Consider the following 23,499-nt stretch of genomic DNA (forward strand, 5'->3'; position numbering starts at 1 on the left):
TGGATTTGAACTAAGGCCTCTTTGATCAGTAGCAAAACGTTCAACCACCTCAACCAACATGCTCCTCCCATTTCATGCAATGGATGAAATTGCAAATTCCATTACTCAATGAAACTTTTACATCCATTAGAGGGTTTAGAAGGGCCAGGCTATTACTTAAAAAGTTTGAGGTTAAATTAAAATTATATTACATATAATTACATCTTAGGTGTGGCTTTAGGACCAATAAAATTAAATTTGCAGCATGTTACTGCTGCAAAATTTGACAGTTAGAGATCAAATATAATTCAAGGGAATCAGCTTTCTAAAGTAACAATAAATTACTCACATTCTACCATAACATTAACTTTACTATCATGGAATATTGGAAGAAGGGAGCCAATTATGCTAAAAGCATTATACCGTAGCATGCATATCACATATCATATTTATCCTTTTGGAGAAAAAAATGTCCAGTGTGAATTCAAAAAACACATCCTTCTTAAGAAGGTCATAAAAAATTTTCATTAGGTAACCAAAAAATGTTTTCAACTTACAAAAGCTTGTCTCCCAGCTGAACATGCCCCATTTTAACAGGTTGAGCATTGTCTTTGAGACCCAAATCCTGGACCCCAATGTTTTCACGAAGAACCTGAAATTAATCATTTCCCATTTAATCATGAATGAATATTGCAGAAATGCAATATTTTAATGAGCTGAAATAACCATTCCAGAATAAAAACAGAAAATATAATTGAACCACAGTTCGAAAAATCTAATAACAAAAATATATTTCTATTACAGCAAATTTTTGATAGAATACACACTCCAGTCAGAGGTATGCTGAAAAAAATATGCCTCCTTTCTAACATAATGCAATGAAAGTACACTTTTTACCTTTGTTACTGCTACTGATCAGATAGGCAATCAGAGTAATTAAAGACTTTCAATAAAACAATGGTGATAAGCCATATAAAAGCTTAAGAGAGGATTTATGTTTAAAACTCTATTGATAACAGCATTCTAGCAACAGACACCTCCATCATTTACATTTTAAACTGAATATTAGAGAAACTCTCTTACCTTGGCAGCACAGTCCAAAGCAACAGGGATGCTATCAAATACAGGAATTCCTTGGCGTTCCACTAGATCTTGCATAACTGCTTGACCACTGCTGAGATCTTCAAACTCTCTAAAAAATATGGTTTCTTATGTTATTTAAAAAATAATGACGAAATTAAGAACTAGTTCAATTGACTGCATCATCATCAGTCAAAAATCCTGAGATTGGTTCAATGAAGTTCTATTATGCATCAGCTATCATATAGGCTTATATTTTCATAAAAGCATGTTGCTCATTTATATAATTGAATATGTACTTATTCAGTGATTCGAGGCCTTCCTTTGCATTTATTTTCATCCACTCATCCCTATACTATTGTTTGGATTAGATGAGCATGCATTATTTCCAAGGCGGCTGGTGTTTTTGAGCTGAAGGGCAGTAGCATATTAATTTTCATTAAATAAGGCACATAGGATACAACAATACTTCCTCAGTACAATTGGAGTGATTTTTATGTATAAATGTATCAAGTCATTAGAATTCCTCACCAGATGAGAGGTAATATCCTGTGTACTGCAGCGTGAATGAATCAAAAGAACATTCTTTCATCTTTTTGCTCTCTGCCATTGTATATACAGTGTTTTCCAACATTATCATTGTTGTAATCTTAATTTTTGTTCTCGATCAGTATATTGGCTGACAATGGTCCCATTTGAACTGAATACGTAGTGAAAAAGCAATGCTGATGCTGATATGCACCCTTCCACTCACAAAATGAAGACAATGATTGAGTTTCAAAAATTGTAAGACAAGTCTAAAATAGAAAACAGTGAAGAGGAGGAGGAGAAAAGGGAAGCCTCGTGACAACCTTAAGAAGAAGATGAAACGACATAATCGCCAACATCTTGAGGCATGATAGCACGATGAAGATATTGAATAAAATATAGGGGACACGTACAACAGGATGTGAAAGAGAAGAATTATGTAGATGTGAAAAGATTGGCTAATTGATGGGAGAATTGAGTGAACAGCCACATCAAACCAATCTTAGGATTGTTGACCATTGATGATGATGAGATAACAGTAGCACAAAGTACAAAATGTGGTCATGATGAATACCTCTGAGAAATTGGCTCTCCACAAACAAGCTGCCCAGGTCCTTGGTATGGAAGGACCACCAGCACCAGCTTCCGCTGCCTCCCTGATATATGGGCCACCTCCAGCATGGATGCGACTGACCTCGTCTGGGAGTCGATAACAAAGAAGAGAAGCGAAGCTGTCTGTTTGGCAGTGTGCTCCTGTTCTATTAATTCTGGACCCCATTGGGAAACTTGCTGTAATGAACAGAGAAGCATGAGCGTTAGAATTCTATACATATTAATACACAATAAAATACCAAGTATAAAAATTATTATGGTGATACCTCTAAACAAAAAATTCACAAGCATTCGTCATCTGATATGCAAGCATTCATAAAATGAGTTGATCAACTCCTTTTTCAGAAAAAAATCAGGGCTAGTTCGATACCTCCACTGCATAAATGCTCAACAATCGCCCACTGAATCAAATTCGCTCATCTAGTACTATAAGGGCTATCTAGATGAGCGGATTTGATTTGGTGGGCAATCGTTGAGCGTTTATGCAGTGGACGTATCGAGTTATACAACAGGCATATTTGATCTAAAAACTGGATATTGTACTATCCTGACAAACTTGAACATATTTCTATTTATTCATTAATTAATAAGCCAACCAATAAAAATCTTGGAATCTTGAATAAAATCCTGTTTCCCATAAAAATTATTTTCAGAGCTGAAATATTTATTCCACATCCTCCATAAATATTTTAGATAGACTTTCAAGATATAAAGAAATATATATTTATGAGAATTACTAATGATACACTAGACCTATCAATAATAGATGCAACCTGCAAAAAATATTAAAATTGGATTGATAAATAGTAAAATACCAACACACAAATCGATATATTTAGATAGAATAGTGCCTCCTAGTACATATTATCAAATTGACTTGCTCAAAATGCGATGCATCCATGATAAAATATATACTACAAATGGTAATTGCCAAAATTTAATATAAAACTCCACTGGATTGATTTTTTGACCTTGAAAATAACATAGAATGTCGGTAGTGGAGTTTTATATAAAAGGGTGGACATTGCCATTTGTAGATTACACTTTATCATGGATACTGCAGATAAATCCTCACATCCAATGGATATCAGAAATGTTGCCATTGTAAATGCTATTACACACCAGGATTTATCTTGAAAAGCAAAAGTTGTTCAATTCATTGAGTTTAATAATACTAGAGTAGTAAATGCTGGGTAATTAAGGGCTAAGTACTCACTGGATTGTAATAAGAGATGCCCAACGCATTGAGAGCAGGTATGGCAATGTCTTGCCTCCATGTTGTAGGATTGCAAGACCCTCCCAGGAAAACTTCACATTTCACTGGAAGAGGCTCAGAATGAATACCCTGTCCATCTGTCTCCGATCCACCCATTTCTGTACTTTTACTTCCCGCTGAGTCAAATGGTGAACCCCCATGGCTTGACACAACTACCCCTGCATCTGAAATAGGACGTATGCATTACATCATGAGAATGGAAGAAAGCAAAGGTTTAAGTAAATATTATTATTTACAAAATAACCACGGAATTCCAGCGGATTACTATGTGGAGAAGGCTATGAGGAGTTGAGATAAAATTTCATAGAGAACTATGCAAGGGATTGTTACAAAAATGTAAATCTAAGTTTAGAATCATCCCTACAATATTTGGGATATTAATTACTTACAATAATTCATTTAAAATTAAAACTTAATGCCTGAGTAAAAGTGTCACAAATTCCCTTACTCAGCATCTCAACATGACAGTTTATTCCTCACGTTGAAGGAAATTAGTGATTTAGTATAATGGAGAATAGTTACCAGTTTTTAATAATTATTTAACATTATTCAGCACTTAATAAAACAAATTCAATGATAATCAAGCTGATAAATCTAGGAGAGACAAGAGAAAGCTTACATATACTTTCCTGGCTTTCTCACCAGTGAGATTCTACATGATAACTAGAGTTTTTATATGATAGTTTCTCTTTGTCTTCAGAGATATCAGTAAAAATGATGTGGAAGTGTCTAATCAAAATTTAGATTCCAGGCCATCATATTGCCTGTTATCTAGTCTAAAAATTTTGACAAAAATTTTTACTGTGCGGCATCAAATTCTGTAAAATACTCACTTGGAACAGTTGGCTTGGATGAGAATGAAGACACAAGACCTCGTTTGCTCCACCTACGGCCGCTGCCCTTGCCATCCATTTTCTCTGCCCTCTTCTCAGGTGGCAGTCTTGACATCTGCAATGGCCTGGACACACTGAAGAGGAAAATGTACAAATTTTAAAACATCAAATCAATGCTCTAAGTGGCTCTGAGAGGAAAATTTATTCAATTAAAACTTGGTATTTCAATGGGGAAAGTTTCTTGTGATTAAGAACCATCTTGAAGGATGAACATTTCCGCTATAGCATGAGTTGAACCTAGTAAGAAATAAGCACTAGGCACAATTTATAGGTACCAGAAAATGTAACCTGAGGGCCAGAACGAAGCAGTATCAACACTAGTTGTCCTAATGGAAATCCAAAGAGAATGAGAAATGAAATAATCACCCTCAAAGAAACTCTGATTTGAAAAGATATCATGGAGTATTGTTACTAATTACTATTATATTACTATTTATTAGTATTTCCTATGTTATGATCCCATTTAGCATCCAGAACTTTAATGAACAGACATTAATAAACATGACAGGCTGATTTGCATGGCTCATTCAGGTAAAACAAAAGGTAAATAAACTCGTAAAGAGCTTTTGATAATATGGTTAGGCTATGTGCCACGAAACGACACTTTGGATACCATTGTTAAAATGCCAGGCTAATAAAAATGCCAAGATTTTCTCCATCCTTCCTCTATCCTCCATGCTACTTGCCTTGACATTCGATCTATCAATCAAGACAACTCTTAATTTCCAAACTAATAATAATAAAGAAGAAACAAATTAGTATTGGGGGTTCGTAGATAATCCACCAAATACAGGCACTTTCCAAGTAAAGCCCCCTGTGAACTATGAAAATAAATACAGCCCCTATGAAAATACCGCAATCTGCTATTAAGAAGATCCTTGCAGTTTTAGCAATTTAAAAGAAAAAAATCTGCTATGAGGATTCCTGTACAACCAATGGTAGTAACTTTGCATGTTTTCATGCTCTATGAGATTCTCCAATAGGTCTGACTGTTCTTGTACTTTGGGAAACAGCTCTTCCTGAAATTTTGAGGTGGAATTTGAAACATCAATCTAATAAAATTCATTAAATCATAGTTTTGAGGAGAAAGCAGAATCACCATTTAGAAGTGTTAGAGAAGCAGGCACCTTTGAACTTTATTCCCCAAAAAGATGAAGTATTAGAACTGACATAAAATAAAACTATACATGATTTCACTCTTTTGCAGCACCTAGGTTTTATCATAAGTACTAGGAAATCATAATGCTTACCCTCCATCATAGCAGCGTTTCAACTCTGATGCAAATAAGCAGAACTCTCCAAAGGTAAGATAAGATGCTGAGCTGCGCTGTGCACACTCCTTTGCACACTGGAGCATTTCATAAACTGTAAGAGATGAAGAGTATATGTGTTAGACAGAATTTAAGAGACTTCCACTTCAACAATCTATGCAAATCTAAATAGAGTAACACAAAATAATTGATGGATATATTACAAATGACAGTATGACAACTATGTACACATGGAAGAGGGAATATTTCAAAACTCAAGTAAGTCTCCATTAACACAATTTATCATGAATAAAATATCTACCATAAGTGGTGATTAAAACATAATAAAGCAGTGCCAAACTACAAAAAAACATGCAGAGGTGTTTTAATCATTGAGTAACTAGAACATTTCCACTTTTCCTAATTGGAAATAGTGACAAGGTTCTATGATTATTTCTATGAAGGCATTTATGACACTATATTGTTGGATGAAGTCCATTTCTTCACTATTTTTGTGATTCTTTACATTCCAGAAAAGAAAATATGATCCAGGTTTGCATTCATTGCTCAGAATATCTACCAGGTTCAAGTTCTCCAAAATTGAAAAAACCCTCAACACACAATGTATTCTTTTAATACAACAAGTGCAACCAAGAGAAGTCACTACTTAATAATGATTTGTGTTTTTTCATGGAATTACCTTTCATGTATGTACTTGCAAATATTCCGAAGTGACTATTCATTTTGTTACCCCTGTCAACAGGCAACACACCACACACATCGCGAGGTATTTTCAGGGTACATCAGCCATAACCGACCTAATACGAATAAGATGTGAACCGATGTTGAGAGAGTTGATTCAACTCCGCAATCAACAAGTTTTTTTCCCCTTTGCCCTACCACAATCAAATTGTTTAAATCAAAAATTAATTTAAGGGAGGCCCTTAAATACATTACGAGGCATTTATAAAAACAGTGATTGATGTAAGGCGATCATACCACAATTTATTACGCAATTCAGTATCTGTCAAAAGAATCATTACGGTTCTAACAAATAATGAAGGGAATTCTATTATACCAATGGAAGCTCCGTCATTGCTTCGCGGCATGGTTTTACCCAAGGTGACTGCATATTGTAATATTCGTGGTTTTACCGTATCATCCTTTGCTTGCTCCATTATTTTACTTACCCTGAGATTTGGATGGAAAGAGGTCCATATCGTTGAATAGCTGCTGCACTTTGTGTGACGGTACTCTACCGGCGGCACCCAGGCCGCGGCTCCTCCATAGCCCCTTCACCCCCCTGCAAAAAAAGAGAAATACATGTAGTACGCAATCATATCGAACGTGTAACATCGTTTCTTCGAGTTAGATACCATAGAATCTACCATTATCCAATATTTTTATGTTAACTAACGATAAATGAGTAATGTCTTTTTTTCTCGACGAACAATGGCAGTGAAGATTTATCGGGTCTTGCACCAGGTAAGGTCCTCCCTATTTATGACGAAGATATGGAGGACCTTACCCGTTAGAAGACCAAAGAAATCCTCATTGCTAACGATAAAGGAGTGTAATCCAAATAACATGTTTAAAGTGAAGACAGACACAAACGGAAAACGAAATAGGGAATCGGGTTGAAGTGGCGGCTAGAATGTTGGCTTCCCACTCCTTGGGCTCGGGTTCAAATCCCGGCGATGGCAGAAAATTTACGGAGACTGCCCGATCCCTGCATAAATGTTGTGTGGTGGATGATCCATGCGTAACACTCCGTCCGTCGCATGGGACGTTAAGCCGTGGTCCTTCAGCGCCTTTAATTGAGAGCAGGCTAATGCCCACACCGGGTTTCTCTCCACCCTTTCTTTCATACTCACTCTCATTGTACAAATGACACCAACTGTCGGACGCCTCCTCCAAATACCATATCATACCGGAAAGCAAAAGACGCAAAGTCACATTAGCCATCTCATAAGGGCACGAAATTGTACTTCTTCTAACTAAATGCTTGAATTAATCTGGGGTTCGACAATTTTAAAATTAAAGCAGAGGCTAATCACACAAGCACTTGTGCATTCGTTCATTCATTTCACGCAATTCATGGCTTAAATGCCGTTTTACACGGGCACGTGATTGCACAATCTGACGCGAGTACGAAGGGACGGTCAAAATTGGTGTACAGCGGTTAACTGCTAGAACGCATGCGAAAATGCATGGGCGTGAGATGGCAAAAGGGTCTCTGCGCTAATTTCGTTTGTGCATTCGCGCAATTTCACGCCATAACTCAGAGAATTAGAGAAATAATAGAGAATTGGCTGAAACGGTGATAAGATATGATTTTATATTATGAAAACGTAAGAAGCTCCAACCAGAAAATCAACTATAACCCAATGAAATTGATAAAGATTGCAATGCTTAATTATCTTATATATGTTATTGTTATGTATTATGTTAATGCGTTTCCCTCTACCTAACTATATCTGTTTTAGCAAGCACCTCCGAACGAGCCATGTGACTTAGGAGGATTTATTTTGTTAACGTTTATATTTATAATCTATATGTAATATATCGTAAAATTTACATTAAAAATTTGCGTGTTATGATTTTTGTTTGCAATTATCGAATAAATATTTTAATAAAAAAATTAATGCAGTCCTCACCTGTGCCTTAGGAGGATTTATTTTGTTAACGTTTATATTTATAATCTATATGTAATATATCGTAAAATTTACATTAAAAATTTACGTTTTATGATTTTTGTTTGCAATTGTCGAATAAATATTTTAATAAAAAAATTAATGCAGTCCTCACCTGTGCCTTAGGAGGATTTATTTTGTTAACGTTTATATTTATAATCTATATGTAATATATCGTAAAATTTACATTAAAAATTTGCGTGTTATGATTTTTGTTTGCAATTGTCGAATAAATATTTTAATAAAAAAATTAATGCAGTCCTCACCTGTGCCTTAGGAGGATTTATTTTGTTAACGTTTATATTTATAATCTATATGTAATATATCGTAAAATTTACATTAAAAATTTGCGTGTTATGATTTTTGTTTGCAATTGTCGAATAAATATTTTAATAAAAAAAATTAATGCAGTCCTCACCTGCGCATTTACGTGCCCAGTGTAAAACGGCATTAACGCGATGAATTTTGGAATGCACGATCGTACGTGCCAAAGGTCGCACAATTACGTGCCTCGTGTAAAACGGGCTGAATAAACGCAGGTGCGTCCACTTTAAAGGTCGCAAGCAAACGGACTCCGACTTTCTGTCCGGGAATGAACCGTAAGAAATTCCAAGATTTTAGTGGAGCTACGTCATTCTCTGACTATTCATGATGATGATGCTCAGTCGATCTCGTCCGGCGCTCGCTGGGCGAACGAAAAAAAGATAGCCCTAAAAGCAGAAGAGAAGGCAATACCATCAGAAGCTTTAGAATAAAAAGAGTAAATTATTTTCCTTTCCAGAGCTTACCTCGAATCATACGAGTTAAGATGAGCCGCAAAGTGGCTTCAAGTGAATGTTTCCGAAGAATAGAATGTTCGAGTGTCAACGAAAATAAGAAATAAATTCTACTTCCTCCTTTAACTGGAATTATTAATGTTGTACCTTCGGCAACGTACGCTCCAAATGTGTTAAAAAGTAAAATATTAAAAAAAGAATCGAAAAAAAATGACGTGTGGATTGTACGACGCGTTTCCTTATAAGTTCGACAAATTCTTTTAGCCCTAAATCCAAAAGAGACGGCAATATTATCAGCAGCTTTAGAATTAAGAGAGTAAATTAATTTACTTTCCAAGGCTTACCTCGGATCGCACGCGTTAACGTGAGCTCGCAATTAGCTTCAAGTGAATGTTTTTGAAGAAATGAATGTCCGAGTGCCAACAAAAACGAGGAGAAAATTCTATTTTCTATTTTAATAGGCATTAGTATAGTTGTATCTTCGGTATCTCTTCCATTGCATTTAAAAGTAAATGGTCGAAATTTCGAATAGCATCGGATAATTAATTATCGTGGATTTATCGTCTTTCCTTTTACTTAAAATTTCCTTTCCTTAAGTTGATCATAGTGAGAAGAATTTCTAACTATTTCGGAGTCACTTAAAACAATTCAAACATTAAAAAGGAAGAGTGAAGTAGGTCGGGAAGGAGTGGTATCACCCTTTTCCGGCAGACAGATGTCCTTAATGTCGCACCGGATTTGATATTTAAGGAGATGTATGCATGATCTATGCACCTGAAGATGTGACTATGTTACGAAACCCGGGTCGTGCTTTTTAAATACACTAGTGAACTAAACAAAGTTCATTTTTGCATTTTCCATAATGGAAAGCATTCACAAAGTTAAGCCTGAAATCATCAGTTATATAAAGGAACTACATCAACAGGTGGAGATGTGGCGGTGAGCTATCAAGGCAATGTAGGGAGAATAGGCCACCACTTAAGTCTAATCTATCATCCACAACGCACGTGAGCGTTTTCCAGGCGATTGTTGCGTTATTCTGGATTATGTGGCCCCTTTAATTTGGTCGATCGAACCTTTAAGGTGCGCTATTACGCGGAATTCCCAAAAAGCCAATAGAAATTACCTTAAAAATGGCGACAAAAATGATATCAAAATTCAGAAAAAAAAATGGTTGGGGATTTATTAGAAATTAATAATTTTTTGTTACAGAAAAAGAGGAAATTAACATGAAATGCCAGAAGGAGAAAAATCGATCAATTTTGCATGGATTATTACAGTTATACCTTGTTGCATACGTTGACAAGTATAAGAAAAAGTTGACCGGTGCTCAAATTTATGAGTCGATTAAAAAAAAAGCTGATATAATGTTCGTTAAATCATAATAATCAGATAAAAATATTGCTTAAGGCTGTCATAGTCACTTGTTTTTCTTTTACTGTTGGAAAGTTTCATAAAAACAGCTGAAGCTAATGATATAATGAAGAAGATGTAAATGTATTGTCACCGACCGCGCATTTCAATGAGTTTAAAAAATTCGCCACTAGCGTCGCTGACGGACAAATTGATCCGATTTTCACGGGGAAATAAATTAAAATTAGGGGTCTTAACCGAAATTTATAATCCTAATGATGCGATCAATAAAATTCAAAATTTTTCAATACTATTCCTCGCAATTACGAACATTTTACCGCACAATATTGGATCGCATTGCACTCATCGCCGCACCACGGTAATTTTCGTTAACAGATTAAAACGCGAACGATGTGACGACAGAAATTAGCCTTCTAAGGGATGGAATTGGGCCTCCCTCTATGCAGTCCATTGATTTTTAACAATGGTGAAGCCTGATATTGTCACTTTTAAAGCAAAATGTAGCTTTTTTTCTTTCCCTCCCGGATGAAAGAATCCTGCCTCACTGGAGGCTCGCCCCATTCTACTACTTTTTCTCTCTCGCTTTTCGACGGAGGCAAAGGCGGAATGAATGCGCGGATCCACGCGTTAGATGGGTGTGGCACTGAGGCGCCCCGACGACCTTGGTACAGACCAAGTCCCGGGGCTCACCAGCCACGCCGTACCACGCCCGTCGGCCGGATCCAAAAGCACGTCGCCGAGGTAACCACCGACATTTCTCTCTTATGTCACACCCTCCTTCGTGATCCCAACCGGTGCACAGGAGGGGCGAAATCCCAAAAAATGTGGCCGAAACAGATAAGCGGGCATCCATTAATTACGTGAGGCGTTTAGGAGGGGGATGGGGTCAAGCCGATTCTCACCCAATCTCTCCCGGCAAGTATCACGTAATTTTTTTCCGCAAGAAACAGTGTGAAAGAGCGATATTAGTAACCTCAAATACTAGTCTAAAGTAATCTTGAGTAAAAATAATTAAACAAGTTGTTTTTTTCATAAATCCAACGCAATGAAGCATAGATTAACGTATTTACACTGTACGCATTTTGAACAATCTCACGTGAGATTTGAGGGAGGGGTCGAGCCAAATCTTACTACGGGGAAGAGGGAATAAAAAAATCGCCAAGGTCACATTTTGTAATTAATCGCCGCTCCCAAATCGCCATTGTTTTCAGTTAATTCTATTCGTTAAGAGTACATGGGCACCCATTGGCATTGGATGGAAAAACGTCAGTCAAAATCGATTTTTCGAGCAATCAATTTTTAATCTAAATGGAAAGCTCAAGTTTTCAACAAAAATCGAAATTTGAATCAAAATGTCGATTAATCGAAAAACCGATGGTTGTTTTTTTTAAGGTAAAGTACGTAGAAAAAAACCTGTTTATTATTCAATAAAAACGCGCTCAAAATACACATTAGTGTAGTAGAGAAATATGCACAGAATGCGTGCTTGAATTATTATTTTTTTTAATTTACCAAAACACGCACGTGAAAGTTTTGGGATCACCGCTTGGAACCATTCGACTTCCCTAAATTTTTTTAAGAAAGATCAACTGAATGAGATGCTTTCTTGACAATGGAGGACTCTTTTTTTATTTTACCTGCCCTACAGAAATTTTTTTCAGATGTGACGAATGACGTTATCATAGAATGGTAAGGGGGCTGCTGATATCAAACGGAATGATCAATTCTAGCAGTTAATTACACATTTCAAGAACGATGAGATCGACTCCTCACCTATCTGAGAATGAAAAATGGGAGTTCGCTATTCGGTTCATTTGTCTCCACGGAATACTGGTTTCTTTGCGGATAAGCATTTTCTTCTTTCAATTAAATTTAAAAAATGAGACGATTAATGTGATGGCCACAAAATTAGAATAATACACAAAAAAATTCCATATTTCCTTGTTCCTACAAAATACCACCTCTTCATGACTGTTTTCGCAGTGCATAAGGAATGTGCGGGGATGTTCAGTAATCATAGGATCAGCAAGTTTCATAGACGAGTTTAAAAGTTTCGAAATGAGAACTTTGACTATAAATTCCTATTTCATTTAAGGAATCACCATGGAAATTTAACTTACGCAGGGACTCTAAATTTCCGGAGCATTTATGCATGCATCATAGCTTGTTACTATACACGTAGATATCCCAAAATGTTCACATTTTTGTTATAAAATAGTGGAGAAGAGGAAGGAAATATTGGGAACTTGAAGAGGACTCCAAAGACTGCATGGTTTTATACCACTTGCACAAGCTGTTCGATAACGGTCCGATACACTTTAAAATTCGCAAATATATATCGAACGGTACGGGAGGGTCACTTAACTCTGAGGGGTAAAGATAGAATAAACTTCGTATTTATCACAGACATCGAGCGCAAGACAATTACGCCGCGTTATTGCAGGAAGAAATTACTTTCATCACTATATTTTCACCCTGCCGCGTGAATGGCTGTGTAATTCAAATTATTGCCATGGAAAAAATTCCCCTGGACTGGTGAAATGCCACAAGTATTTAAATAAAATGCAACATCTCCGAGAACAAATTTATGTTACGTCATTTTATCGTATACCAACATTCTGTTTGTATTTAAACTCTTATTAAATTGATTTTAAAATGATAATTTACACTGATTTCTTATTCAAGAGTTAATTGCTGCATAATTATTAATTTGAACAATTAACAACCTCTGAACCAATATTTCAGCTCCTGGCACTTTGCGGCCGAGAAGCAAAAGCCGATATACCGGCCCGCTGCACTAAGAAGTTCCTTAACCTTACAAGTCAGATATTTTTCTCTACGTTGATGAAAATTATTCCTTTTTATATTCAAACTGAATTATGGTGTCATGAACACTTAGCCAAAAAGATTGGCTATTTTTTGCCGGGTAAATTTTATGGTCTATGCCCACAACTATGGACAAGTATGCGCATTTGAAGGTTAAGTCTAAATCCCCTTAAAGTAAGGTGGCCATAAATGTTTTGGCCCAGACCGGGACATCTCAGTACCGGATGGACGGGTCCGCAGTGAAGTTCAAAAACCTCTAGCCTTCCTCCATGGAAATAGGTTTGTAAAATCAAAACTAAGAATATTTTTTATTATGGTTATTTGAATTTTTTCCTTCAACTACATATTAAATTTAATTTCGTTTTGGTTACGCTTTCTCTTATAATCTGTTATTATAAAACATAATCCCTGCACGAAATTTAAAAAAAATCCTGCATAGTTTTCGCACGAAACCAGTACATTGTACAGAATTTTCGGAAACTGAGGTGACGCCCTCAAAAGTGGTAAAATCGGGACCGTCCCGGCCAAACCGGGACGTTTGGCCACTTTACATTAAAGTCATGTCCATTTTAATGGACACAATTACTAAAAGGTTAATACCTTAGCAACTTTATTGGCAACACAACGGAATATGGCCTTATGAGAAGCCACTATCAAAGGTGACCCATTCCAACGCGGAAAACCAAACGTCTGAGACTCGATTCCCAGTCCGTGAGAATTAATTCGCATGGAAGTGGATGAGAAATTACCTCCATCTTTTATCTACTGCAACATAATAGCTTACTTCAATGGGGAGAGTGGAGTTTGCGACTCTTCATGAGAGTAGTCCAAGGTTGCGCCTTACTTCGCGCTAACAATAAGGCTGGTCGGTTGGTTATTTGGGGAACTCGACCGACAGCTGATGTCATTCGCCCCGTTTAAGTCCACTTTGAAGACGGATTATGACGTCCTGTGCTGAGATTGATAAGTAAGGTTGAGAACACAAGCGAATTGGAATAAGGGTGGAGAAAACCCGTGAGAAAAGGAGGCGGATATTTGAGGAAATTTTCATTCGACAGAGAATAAAGATTGTCGCAACATTCAAATACGAATATTAGAAATGCTAATAGGGCTCGAAAAAAACGAATGCGATTTTCTTACATACAGGAATATATACACGGAAAAATTAGATCTTCAAATGAATTTGACAATGAATTTCTCTGCATTCTAAACCTGTTTTTTACCCAAATTGATTTTAACTATATGATACCAATCACTTACAAGCAGTGCTTCATTTCGGCCAAAACAGCGTTCAGGCTCCAATCAAGAGAAAATTGGGTTCGTTGATTAAAAAAATCGTTTTTTATATTAGGTAAGACGTGATTCCTCATTGTAACTTTTATTGCCAGTTAAAAAATTAGAAGTTTTAGACATTTGAAAATCGAGTGGATTAAATGTGTTGGTTTGCGTTCCGGTACTGAAAATTTTAGAAAATAAGCACTGCATACGAGAATGGGCTAAATAATAAATAAATAAGAAATCTGCCCCAAATATGAATGACAAACCCACAAGAAAATTCTAGGTCAATATATTTTTTCCTGTGTGTATTTCTGTACTGTTCCGAACTCGAAAATACCTATTGTTTTTTCGAATTCTTTTTTCTTCGCTAAATATTGGACTTCAATGATTACTAGGTCGAACAGAAGTTGTCAAGTCTCTCTCTCGAAACATTAAAATTTAAGAATTCACTAAGGACAGGTTTTTACAATTTATGGTTAGCGTTAACTGTAGCACGATATAGCCGTAACTGTAGAACGTTGGAAATTGACAGATAAGGAAAGTATGCCAGAATAACGATCTTTCACACTGATGATTTGTAATGGGACAATTCGTCAACTTCGATTTTCTTAATCCATAAAAATTTGATAAAACATTAAAAAAACTGGGCCTTAAAGAGTGTAACCGCTGATGTTCTCACACTTCCCGCAACAAGACTATCCAAGCGGCTTGAGGGGTAGTATTATGTCGATGTAGATGACATTAAATTAAATTTGGTAAACGATTTTACAAGAACAAATTGGCATTCTTTCACTTTACAACAGTTCTATCACACAACAGCAATTTGTCCAAGTCTCCCCCTCTGCGTGTATAAATTGGAGAGGAAGTCTTCTCGAGTCGGTTTCAGTCATCGCCTGGCAGCTGAAAATAATTTATCACTCCGAACGCCAAACAAGAAGAGAGAAATGCACATTGACTGACAAGCAAATAATTATGGTACACCTATAAACCGGTGATACATAACATTGGCATACTTAATCTAAGTCGTAAACGTTGAGTAGACGATAAAATATGTCAATCGCATTTCATGTTTCTTCAATACGAAATTATGATGAGAATTGGCAGGAGGCCTTCGCGATGAATTTATGGAGGGGACAAGCGAACACGAGATGGACGGAGTGAATCATGAAAAGGAATAGGCTTGTTATTAAAATTACGAAGGCTTATTACCTTATATTTACAATAAAAAAATTATAGCTAACAAAAAGCCATACAGATAGTCGTTTTGCTACTGATTGCACTGCCGCTACTAAACTTCGGCACAAGTCTATAAAATTTATCGTGAAACGGAGAGAAAGACTCGATGCCGAAAATATAAAAAAAAAACCGGAAGAATTACTGGCGTTAGCATCGTTTTCGAGCTGAAGAGCGCTTGTAACATTCTTAAGTGAACTTCCAAGTGATGACGTCATCCCGCAACACCATGCACGTAACTTATGACAGCTCGCAGCCTTGGCGTGATCAAAAACATGACGAATACAACAACAACAAAGAAAATGAAGCCGGATGGGATCTCCAAACACCTTTCGGTCATGTGACACGTAATCCTCCGCGCCGTCAAAAGGTAACAATATATCTCCCCGATAATATCTCTCGGCCATTCGCCATGGTATTTATCACAATCCATCTCTCTCACCTCGGGGAAACGTTAGCATAACCATTATAACCAAGATACCTCCTGGTACCTATTTGCCTCACGGCCACCATTCCGGATCCGCTTTTAAATTCCGCCCAGGTCCGTCAAAATTGCCCAAACGCATCAATGGAGACTTCTCAATGAAGCTTTTGAGTGATCCTCAAGATGACGAACAGTACGTTAGAGGATTCTAGAGTCCGCCGCGAGACTTGTTGTCGCTACGCGCGCATTGAAATCAGATACCATAAATTGCCACTCGCGGCGCTACCAGTCATCTATATCCACTTTTTCGAGTAGTACACGGTAGTAATACGTAACAGAGAAAATAAATCATATAAACCACGCATTGAACGCATGCGATACGATGGTCAACAACAAAAGATTACATCCCCTACGGTTAATGGCGAAAGTCACGCTGAGCGAGATACCGCTGCCTAGTGGCGCCGAATAAAATGCGCGCGAAACGACAATACATATGACACTTAAGCGCCAAGTTCTTGAGCCTCCTTTAATGGAGTACCCTTAATCCAGATGATCCAGATATTCAGCGCAAATGACAAACAATATCTGTTCGGAAAACTCATGACAGGGTAAAAAAAAGAACGGTGGATACCACAGGAATAAATTCTTCTATAAAAGAAAGTGACAAAAGAAAGTTATTAAAATGAAAAAATAGGTTTTTCGCCATTTACAAACGCTAAATTCTTCGTTCTTCTATAAAAGTTTCCAAAAAATTTTCTCTTGTATGAAAGGCCGTCCTCAATTACTCCAGATGAGAAAAAGTTGCTGTTTCCGAGCAAAAGAATGTTTTCTCTAGGGTAACTCTAGCTCATTTACTGCCAGATTTTTCGTTACCCATTACGAAAATCGGTACGGAGCTGTGTATATGCTAGTCATGCTGGATGGATGATTTTTGCCATTGAGTTCCCAAGGCCGACCAAAGTAATTCGAAGCCCATCGAAGTTATCTGGGGAGTAGCTAGAAATTTGTTTCCATTAATGGGGAAGTTACCACCTTCGGATTGGTAAGGGGTGTGAAGGTGACGGGTATGCAATGAAATAAACATAAAAAAAGAAAATTTCCGTTATTTTCCGAGCACGCCTCGCATTTCCTGACAAACAGTCCAGAGAAGACACAACATTATACAGTGATATACTTCAACCGCACAAGATCTACCGTGCTGTACTTGTATAATGTAAAGGGAGCAGCAGGATCGCTCTGCAAACTGGTCGTCTTCGTGCTCCGGATGGAGGTCGAGTGGCGAGAAGCATGATGAGAGCAACAGACTGAGGCGTCGTTATCTCCTCGAGAGGAATTATTTTATTCCGATGACATCACCCACTCTAAGTGAAACGAGTCGACGGGGGAAGAGGGGGGTGGAGGACAGGGAGATAAGTGTGGCAAGGTGACTATGTAGACTCCACAGATAACGTATCTGAGCTGTCAGCTCTTCGCTTCTTATCTCTGGAATTGCTTCGTCGACAATTTTTGCATTAGCATTCGTCCGTAATACTTCCGATCTCAATATATTTTAATTCATTGCCGATTTTAATTACTATTACGTAGGGCGCAGTCTGGGATTCTCAAAATCGGGGCGCGGTGAGCCTGACAGGCACATAACGGAAAAATTTCCGAACTTGACCAATCATCGACAGGATGTAGAAAATAAGGGAAAAATATAAATATATTTTATAATTTCTGTCTATTTATTTATTTACTAAACCAAAGCAAGTCAAAATGTAAAAATAGCACGTCTCGTTTGACCCTCTGAGGGAAGGTGCAGAAGAAAAACCGATGCCTGTGCCTGTCAGATCGGCCGCGCCCTACGCGGGGTTGAATATTCCAGCGATTAAGTTAACTTTCCATGGAGTTCCTTGGTCTTCTTGTGATTAATGATGATTTTCATAGATCATGAAAAATAAAAAAATCTGAATTCTTCTTTTTTTCTATTCAACAGTACTTCTCGATCAATTCGCAACGAATAATCGGCAGCCTAAACTCTTTCGAGGATAAGCGTTTTCTTCTCTTAACGAGCGGTTATCCCTGAACGTTTTCATAAAATCAGAAATCTAATGACGTAACCAGCTCATTCAAAGTACGCTGCGACTTCCGCGTTTTTTTTTATCAAACGTATGACAGGGTAGCTGGTCGAATATTTTGGTTCACGGTATATAATCTTTTCCTTACATCTACCGAATTGCTTAAGTGATCTCGGATCTAAGTGAACAATCCCATTCAGGAAGGCCATTTGGCACGATGAAATTTCTTGCCCATGACAATTCGAATTTGAGGAGGATCTATGGGCTCCGGAAAAATTATTTACTCAATTTTGAAAACTATAAGCGCACAAATAGTGCTTATGTTAGTGGTAAGGCTTAATCGATTTCGCATACAAATACCAATCGATCGGGAGAATTCTGACCCATGTGCTCAAAAATCATTTCATAGCAATTAAAAAAAAAAATCGGTGAAGAAATAATTTATGCCTACGAGAAATAAGACGGTATTTTATGGAAAATGAAATAATTCGATCATGAATGCATCTCCTCTTATATCAAGTCTGGTGCGACAGTAAGGGCATCGGTGTCAGGAAAGATGGGGTGAGTTGGGAGTTAAGGGACAGATACTCACCCCCACTCTTTCCCAACAGATAGATGCCCTTACTTACTGTAGTAAATTGCGGAATTTTAAGATAAATGGTTGATAATATTGAGTTTTATGGCTTTCTGAGGGATATTTTATCAATCCTTACACTATTCTATTAGTAACGTCAATTATTATTAGCAATATCAATTATTATATATTATTAGCAACATCAATTAGTAACTCCAATATTAATTAAGTAAAATGGATTAAAATTAAAAATTTCTCTGAGCTCTGGGGTGGGTTTTATCCCCCTAAACCCCCCCTCGCTGCGCCACTGCATGCATGATCGATGCAACTAAAGATATGACCATGTTATGAAACCCGGGTCGTGCTTTTTCAAATAAATTAATGAACCTAATAAAGATTATCCTTTAATTTTCCATAATGGAACGTTTTCACAGATTTAAGCCTGAAATCATCAGCTACACGGTACTATCTGCTATTGAGAATCGAAATTAGATACAAATAAATACAGGTGATTTGACTATACGGAAAATACGGGATGTGATTAGCTCACAATGCGTTCATCAAACGAACGTCTTAACGAACTACGTCTCCCGCTACACTTTGTAATGGAAGCCATGTAAAACCATTTACTTGAAACGCTTGCGAGATTTCGAGGTTAACTCAAGCCAGCACACCTAGGCTTTGAGCCACTTGAGACCTGGCCAGCCATGCATGCAATAAAAAATACATAAATAAGAGAATGGGATTCATACCGACTTTCCAAGATCAATTTCCCTGACTTTGCCCTGATTTCCAGCCAGAATGTTTTTTATTTCCAGCCCGAATTTTTGTATGTTTTATCATTTTATTTTCCTTTTATTTCCTTGATGTCAATTGCAAAGAATCCGTGCATAAATAACAAGGACGCAACTCGATTAACGACGATTTTCATCTTTTTGCTACGCCTCTGGCACTTTTCTCCCACCATAACCTATTTTCACTTGCATTTCCATTACTCCCAGTTACGTTTATTATTTCCCTGACATTTCGAGCACTTCCCCGAGCGGAATTAACCTAGCTGTTAGATTCATATTAACTGCCATGGGGCAAAAAAATCCACTGGACCGAAAATGGGACCTTTGGATCACCGGCACGGACGTTGGGTTTCCAGGCCTAACACACACACATCAGTACCATAAATATCGGTTAAACTGCCAAGAGAATTAGGGAGCTTGATCAGTACCAAACAGTTTCAAAGAATAACTAGACTAATAAGATTGCTTACGACATTAAGAATATGTTATCTTTCAGAGCGACACGGAAGATATCATATTAGAACCCCACTATATTTCCAGGTCCGATAGAAAAACGATAAATTAAGAGAGATATTTTTACGAACGGATAGGTATAGTAAAAGCCAAAATACAATGCGACATGAAAATATCAAGATAAAATATAGTGATATATCATCTGAAATCATTATCGGGGCCGATAATACGATAGATATCGTCGGTTAAAATATTTAAAACATTATCGTATTTGATATTATGAATTTTACGATTGCCCAGGCCTAATCGTAAAAATAAGGTAATCCTTATTCAAAGGGTGTTAAACATATGCCGGTTATCTAGCGAATAAATGTTATCAGCTTAATATTTAGGTTAAAAATGATAAACTATGATTGTACGGAAATGAATCGCGATTTGTAGGTACATTTCTGGAACCAATATGAAGAACGAGGCAATTAGGTGAAGCACTCGCTAAATATCTCGAAGACTTGGCCAACCATGCATGCAATATAAAAAATAAAAAAATAAAAGGAGCATAAACGAAAAGCGGTTTACAAGTTTTGTGGGCTAGGCAATGTGCTCGCGGCGAGTGGCCGAAACCAACGGGACGCCTGACCTTGGGACGGAGAGAGAGGAGAGGCCCAAGGTGGAAATGACGTCACCGCCATGAAGAGGGAAAGAAAGGAGACAGAAAGAGGAGGCTGGGGGAGTTGGAGGGTGGGGGAGGGTTAGTACACTTGGAGCCGAATGCAATAATGTCTCGGGAGAGGAGGACACGAAAATAAATAACGCAAGATGCAAGGATTGGCTACACTCATTCGCGTAGACGACATTTTCGCAACGAGTGGTTTTCAAAATCTGCCGAAATTTCGCGCGTTGACGATCGGTCGGCGCACCCAATCCACGGAATTGTAATGAAAAAATATAATTACATCTGTCTTTTCTTTTACTATCTCCGAAAAATTTTCTCGGCCTTCTCATTAGGTGAATTTTACAGTGATTTCCCGCAGCCATTCGCCTTAAAATTAAACCAATTTTATAAGTCTCCTCATACCCAGATATTCGGTCATTTGCAAAAATCTAGTTCCACCTCATAAAAGGAGATAATAGCGAGACGACCAACGACATACCTTTACCGAGTCAAGTGCAAGTGAACGTAATAGTTATGCGAAAATTAGACGTTATGCCAAAATGGGACGAGCGTACAGAAGGCATAACATATCCTCCAACATAATCTCAAAATCGACGAGAACTTCTTTTTTGTTTCCAAATAGAGGGGATTGAAAGTTTATTGAAATTTATCTCAATACGATCAATATTTTTAGAGAGCTTCCACAAAATATTTTGCACTAGCCTGAGAACTATGTTTTCCAATGCTAGTATTAAAAAACACCTGAAAAGCTGGACGTTGGTGAAGGATAAGTTTGTCAAAATCAACATTAAAAAATTCACGAACAACAAATAGGAGAATGCAAGTTTTCAAATTGTATTTCGGTAAATTTTTCAGATTTTTTTAAGATAAAGTTTAGAAGAGTTTACTTCCATATAACCAGCGAATTAAAAAAAAATATAGCGTGAGTTTTAACTGAGTAATATGCCACCGAGAAAGACAAAATACGACCGGTGCCAGATGGAGTGAAGCGCCCTCCAAAGCCAGCAGGCGACGAAGTGGTCCATTCTCCCTATACCTCCCACGAGAGTTGACGGATTTGCACGTTACGCCACCTTAAATTTTCGGAGCAGACTCCCAAAAGGACAGACACGATGTCAAACGCTGGCTTCGTGCCTGGTTGCCGTTTAGACCACGTCACATACACACCGGGTCGGTCGTCGCGGGGGTATATCATTCTGCAGTCAACGACTTGAGCCCGGAATAAAGCCACCGAAAATCCCACCATGCTCTCCAACGGTGAAACACGGCTTAGCACTTCGATCCACGTTTATTTTTCGAGAGGACTCTCCACTCATAAACGCGGAAGCTTCGACTGACTCATCGCTAATCCTGTAACTCCCGCGAAATTGTAATTTGGCAGGGATTTTTCATCGGGATTGAATAGAAAAGTCAAAAGACAAAATAAAAGCGAAACTCAAAAGTTAGAAGAAATATTTTCATCATAGCACCTTTCAGTAAAAACCTTTTCCCCGTAAGTTTTCACTCAGGAATAAATATTGGAAAGAATCGCATTTGAGATCATTGATGGAAATCGAAAGAGAATTCTGTACCCTGGATTATTAAAAGGAAAATTGTCCTATAAATAGCTAAATTATTTAACATACATAAAATTATCTTCAAATTAATGCACCCAAAATTTGCCTTTCACTCCAAAAGTGAGTTTTCCTCAGCATTTTCCCAATTAAATAACAGAAAATGAGTTGGAGCCACTATTTCTGATATAAAAGTGTATAAAATAGCTTTAATATTTATTATACGAGTCTCGTACATCTCATCTTATCTCATTATAAGCCTTGTGAATTGAAAATAAATTTACGAAATACTTTTTTTATAAAAGACCTGAACTCCAAGATTTTCGTATTTCGTATGTAAAACAACAGGCCAAGAACAAAAGAATTATAGTAGTTGTTATCAGTACAAAGCTCTAAAAATGATTATTAATTAAGGATAATGACAGACTTCAACTTCCAACAAGGTTATCCATAAATTCGTCTTCACATTCTTTTTTAGGGGCATCTGGCCAACAAGTTGATCGTGAGAAGGATTTCCCTTCAAAAGAAACTCAAAGGCACTCAAGCGGAAGCGTTGAATGGCTTAATCCATCTAGAATACAAACCCTGCAAGTAATAATATTTTTTTAATATGTGTATTTATTTCATTTAATTATAAAAATATTTCGTTTACTCTAATTATTTCCCGTAATTTCGCTTTTTCTTAGGTTTATTTACTACAGTGAACATAATTATTTCAAACTCATAGTATTTCATAGCCCTGGTTCAACTGATACCATTCTGTTCAAACCAGATATTCAATGACCTATATATTATTGGCTTCTAATATTACGTCTAATTTATCCCGGATATTATTCATGAAAATTATCCGAGATTACCACAATGAATTAGAAATTTTTAAGAGGCTTTATCGCAAGATGTAAAAGCGAAGTGCAGTATTTCCAGTGCCTGATCATATATCGACGCTACAGGGCGCTGCTTGCACATTAGCAATGCAACACGTCCTCCGATTTTGATGGTGAATCTATCCCTCAACATAAATGTTTCTGCAAGTTGCATAAGTCAAATCCTACCAGAAGGTTACTTCCTGATCTGACAGGAAGCGATAAGTTTGCATAACTATCATCCTTACTGGTATGCTTCTTTCAACTCATACGTGAAATGCATAGAGGTAGATTTCACGGAGTCTACTAC

At 37.2% G+C, this 23,499-nt stretch overlaps 1 protein-coding gene across 3 annotated transcripts in view; it reads right to left on the reverse strand.

Moving 5' to 3' along the window:
• The window catches only part of LOC124165067, a 231,315-nt gene that overhangs the window by 16,236 nt on the left and 191,580 nt on the right, over positions 1 to 23,499 (reverse strand). For all 3 annotated transcript variants that reach the window (XM_046542322.1, XM_046542323.1, XM_046542321.1), the window contains exons 2-8: positions 6,809 to 6,921; positions 5,619 to 5,733; positions 4,309 to 4,442; positions 3,416 to 3,639; positions 2,162 to 2,376; positions 1,063 to 1,171; positions 537 to 631 (exon numbers count right to left, since the gene is read on the reverse strand). In XM_046542322.1, coding sequence (XP_046398278.1) covers positions 537 to 631; positions 1,063 to 1,171; positions 2,162 to 2,376; positions 3,416 to 3,639; positions 4,309 to 4,442; positions 5,619 to 5,733; positions 6,809 to 6,921 — 1,005 coding nt within the window. The remainder of the gene's footprint in view (positions 1 to 536; positions 632 to 1,062; positions 1,172 to 2,161; positions 2,377 to 3,415; positions 3,640 to 4,308; positions 4,443 to 5,618; positions 5,734 to 6,808; positions 6,922 to 23,499) is intronic.

Source organism: Ischnura elegans, chromosome 9, assembly GCF_921293095.1.
Source record: "Ischnura elegans chromosome 9, ioIscEleg1.1, whole genome shotgun sequence".
NCBI lineage: Eukaryota > Metazoa > Arthropoda > Insecta > Odonata > Coenagrionidae > Ischnura > Ischnura elegans.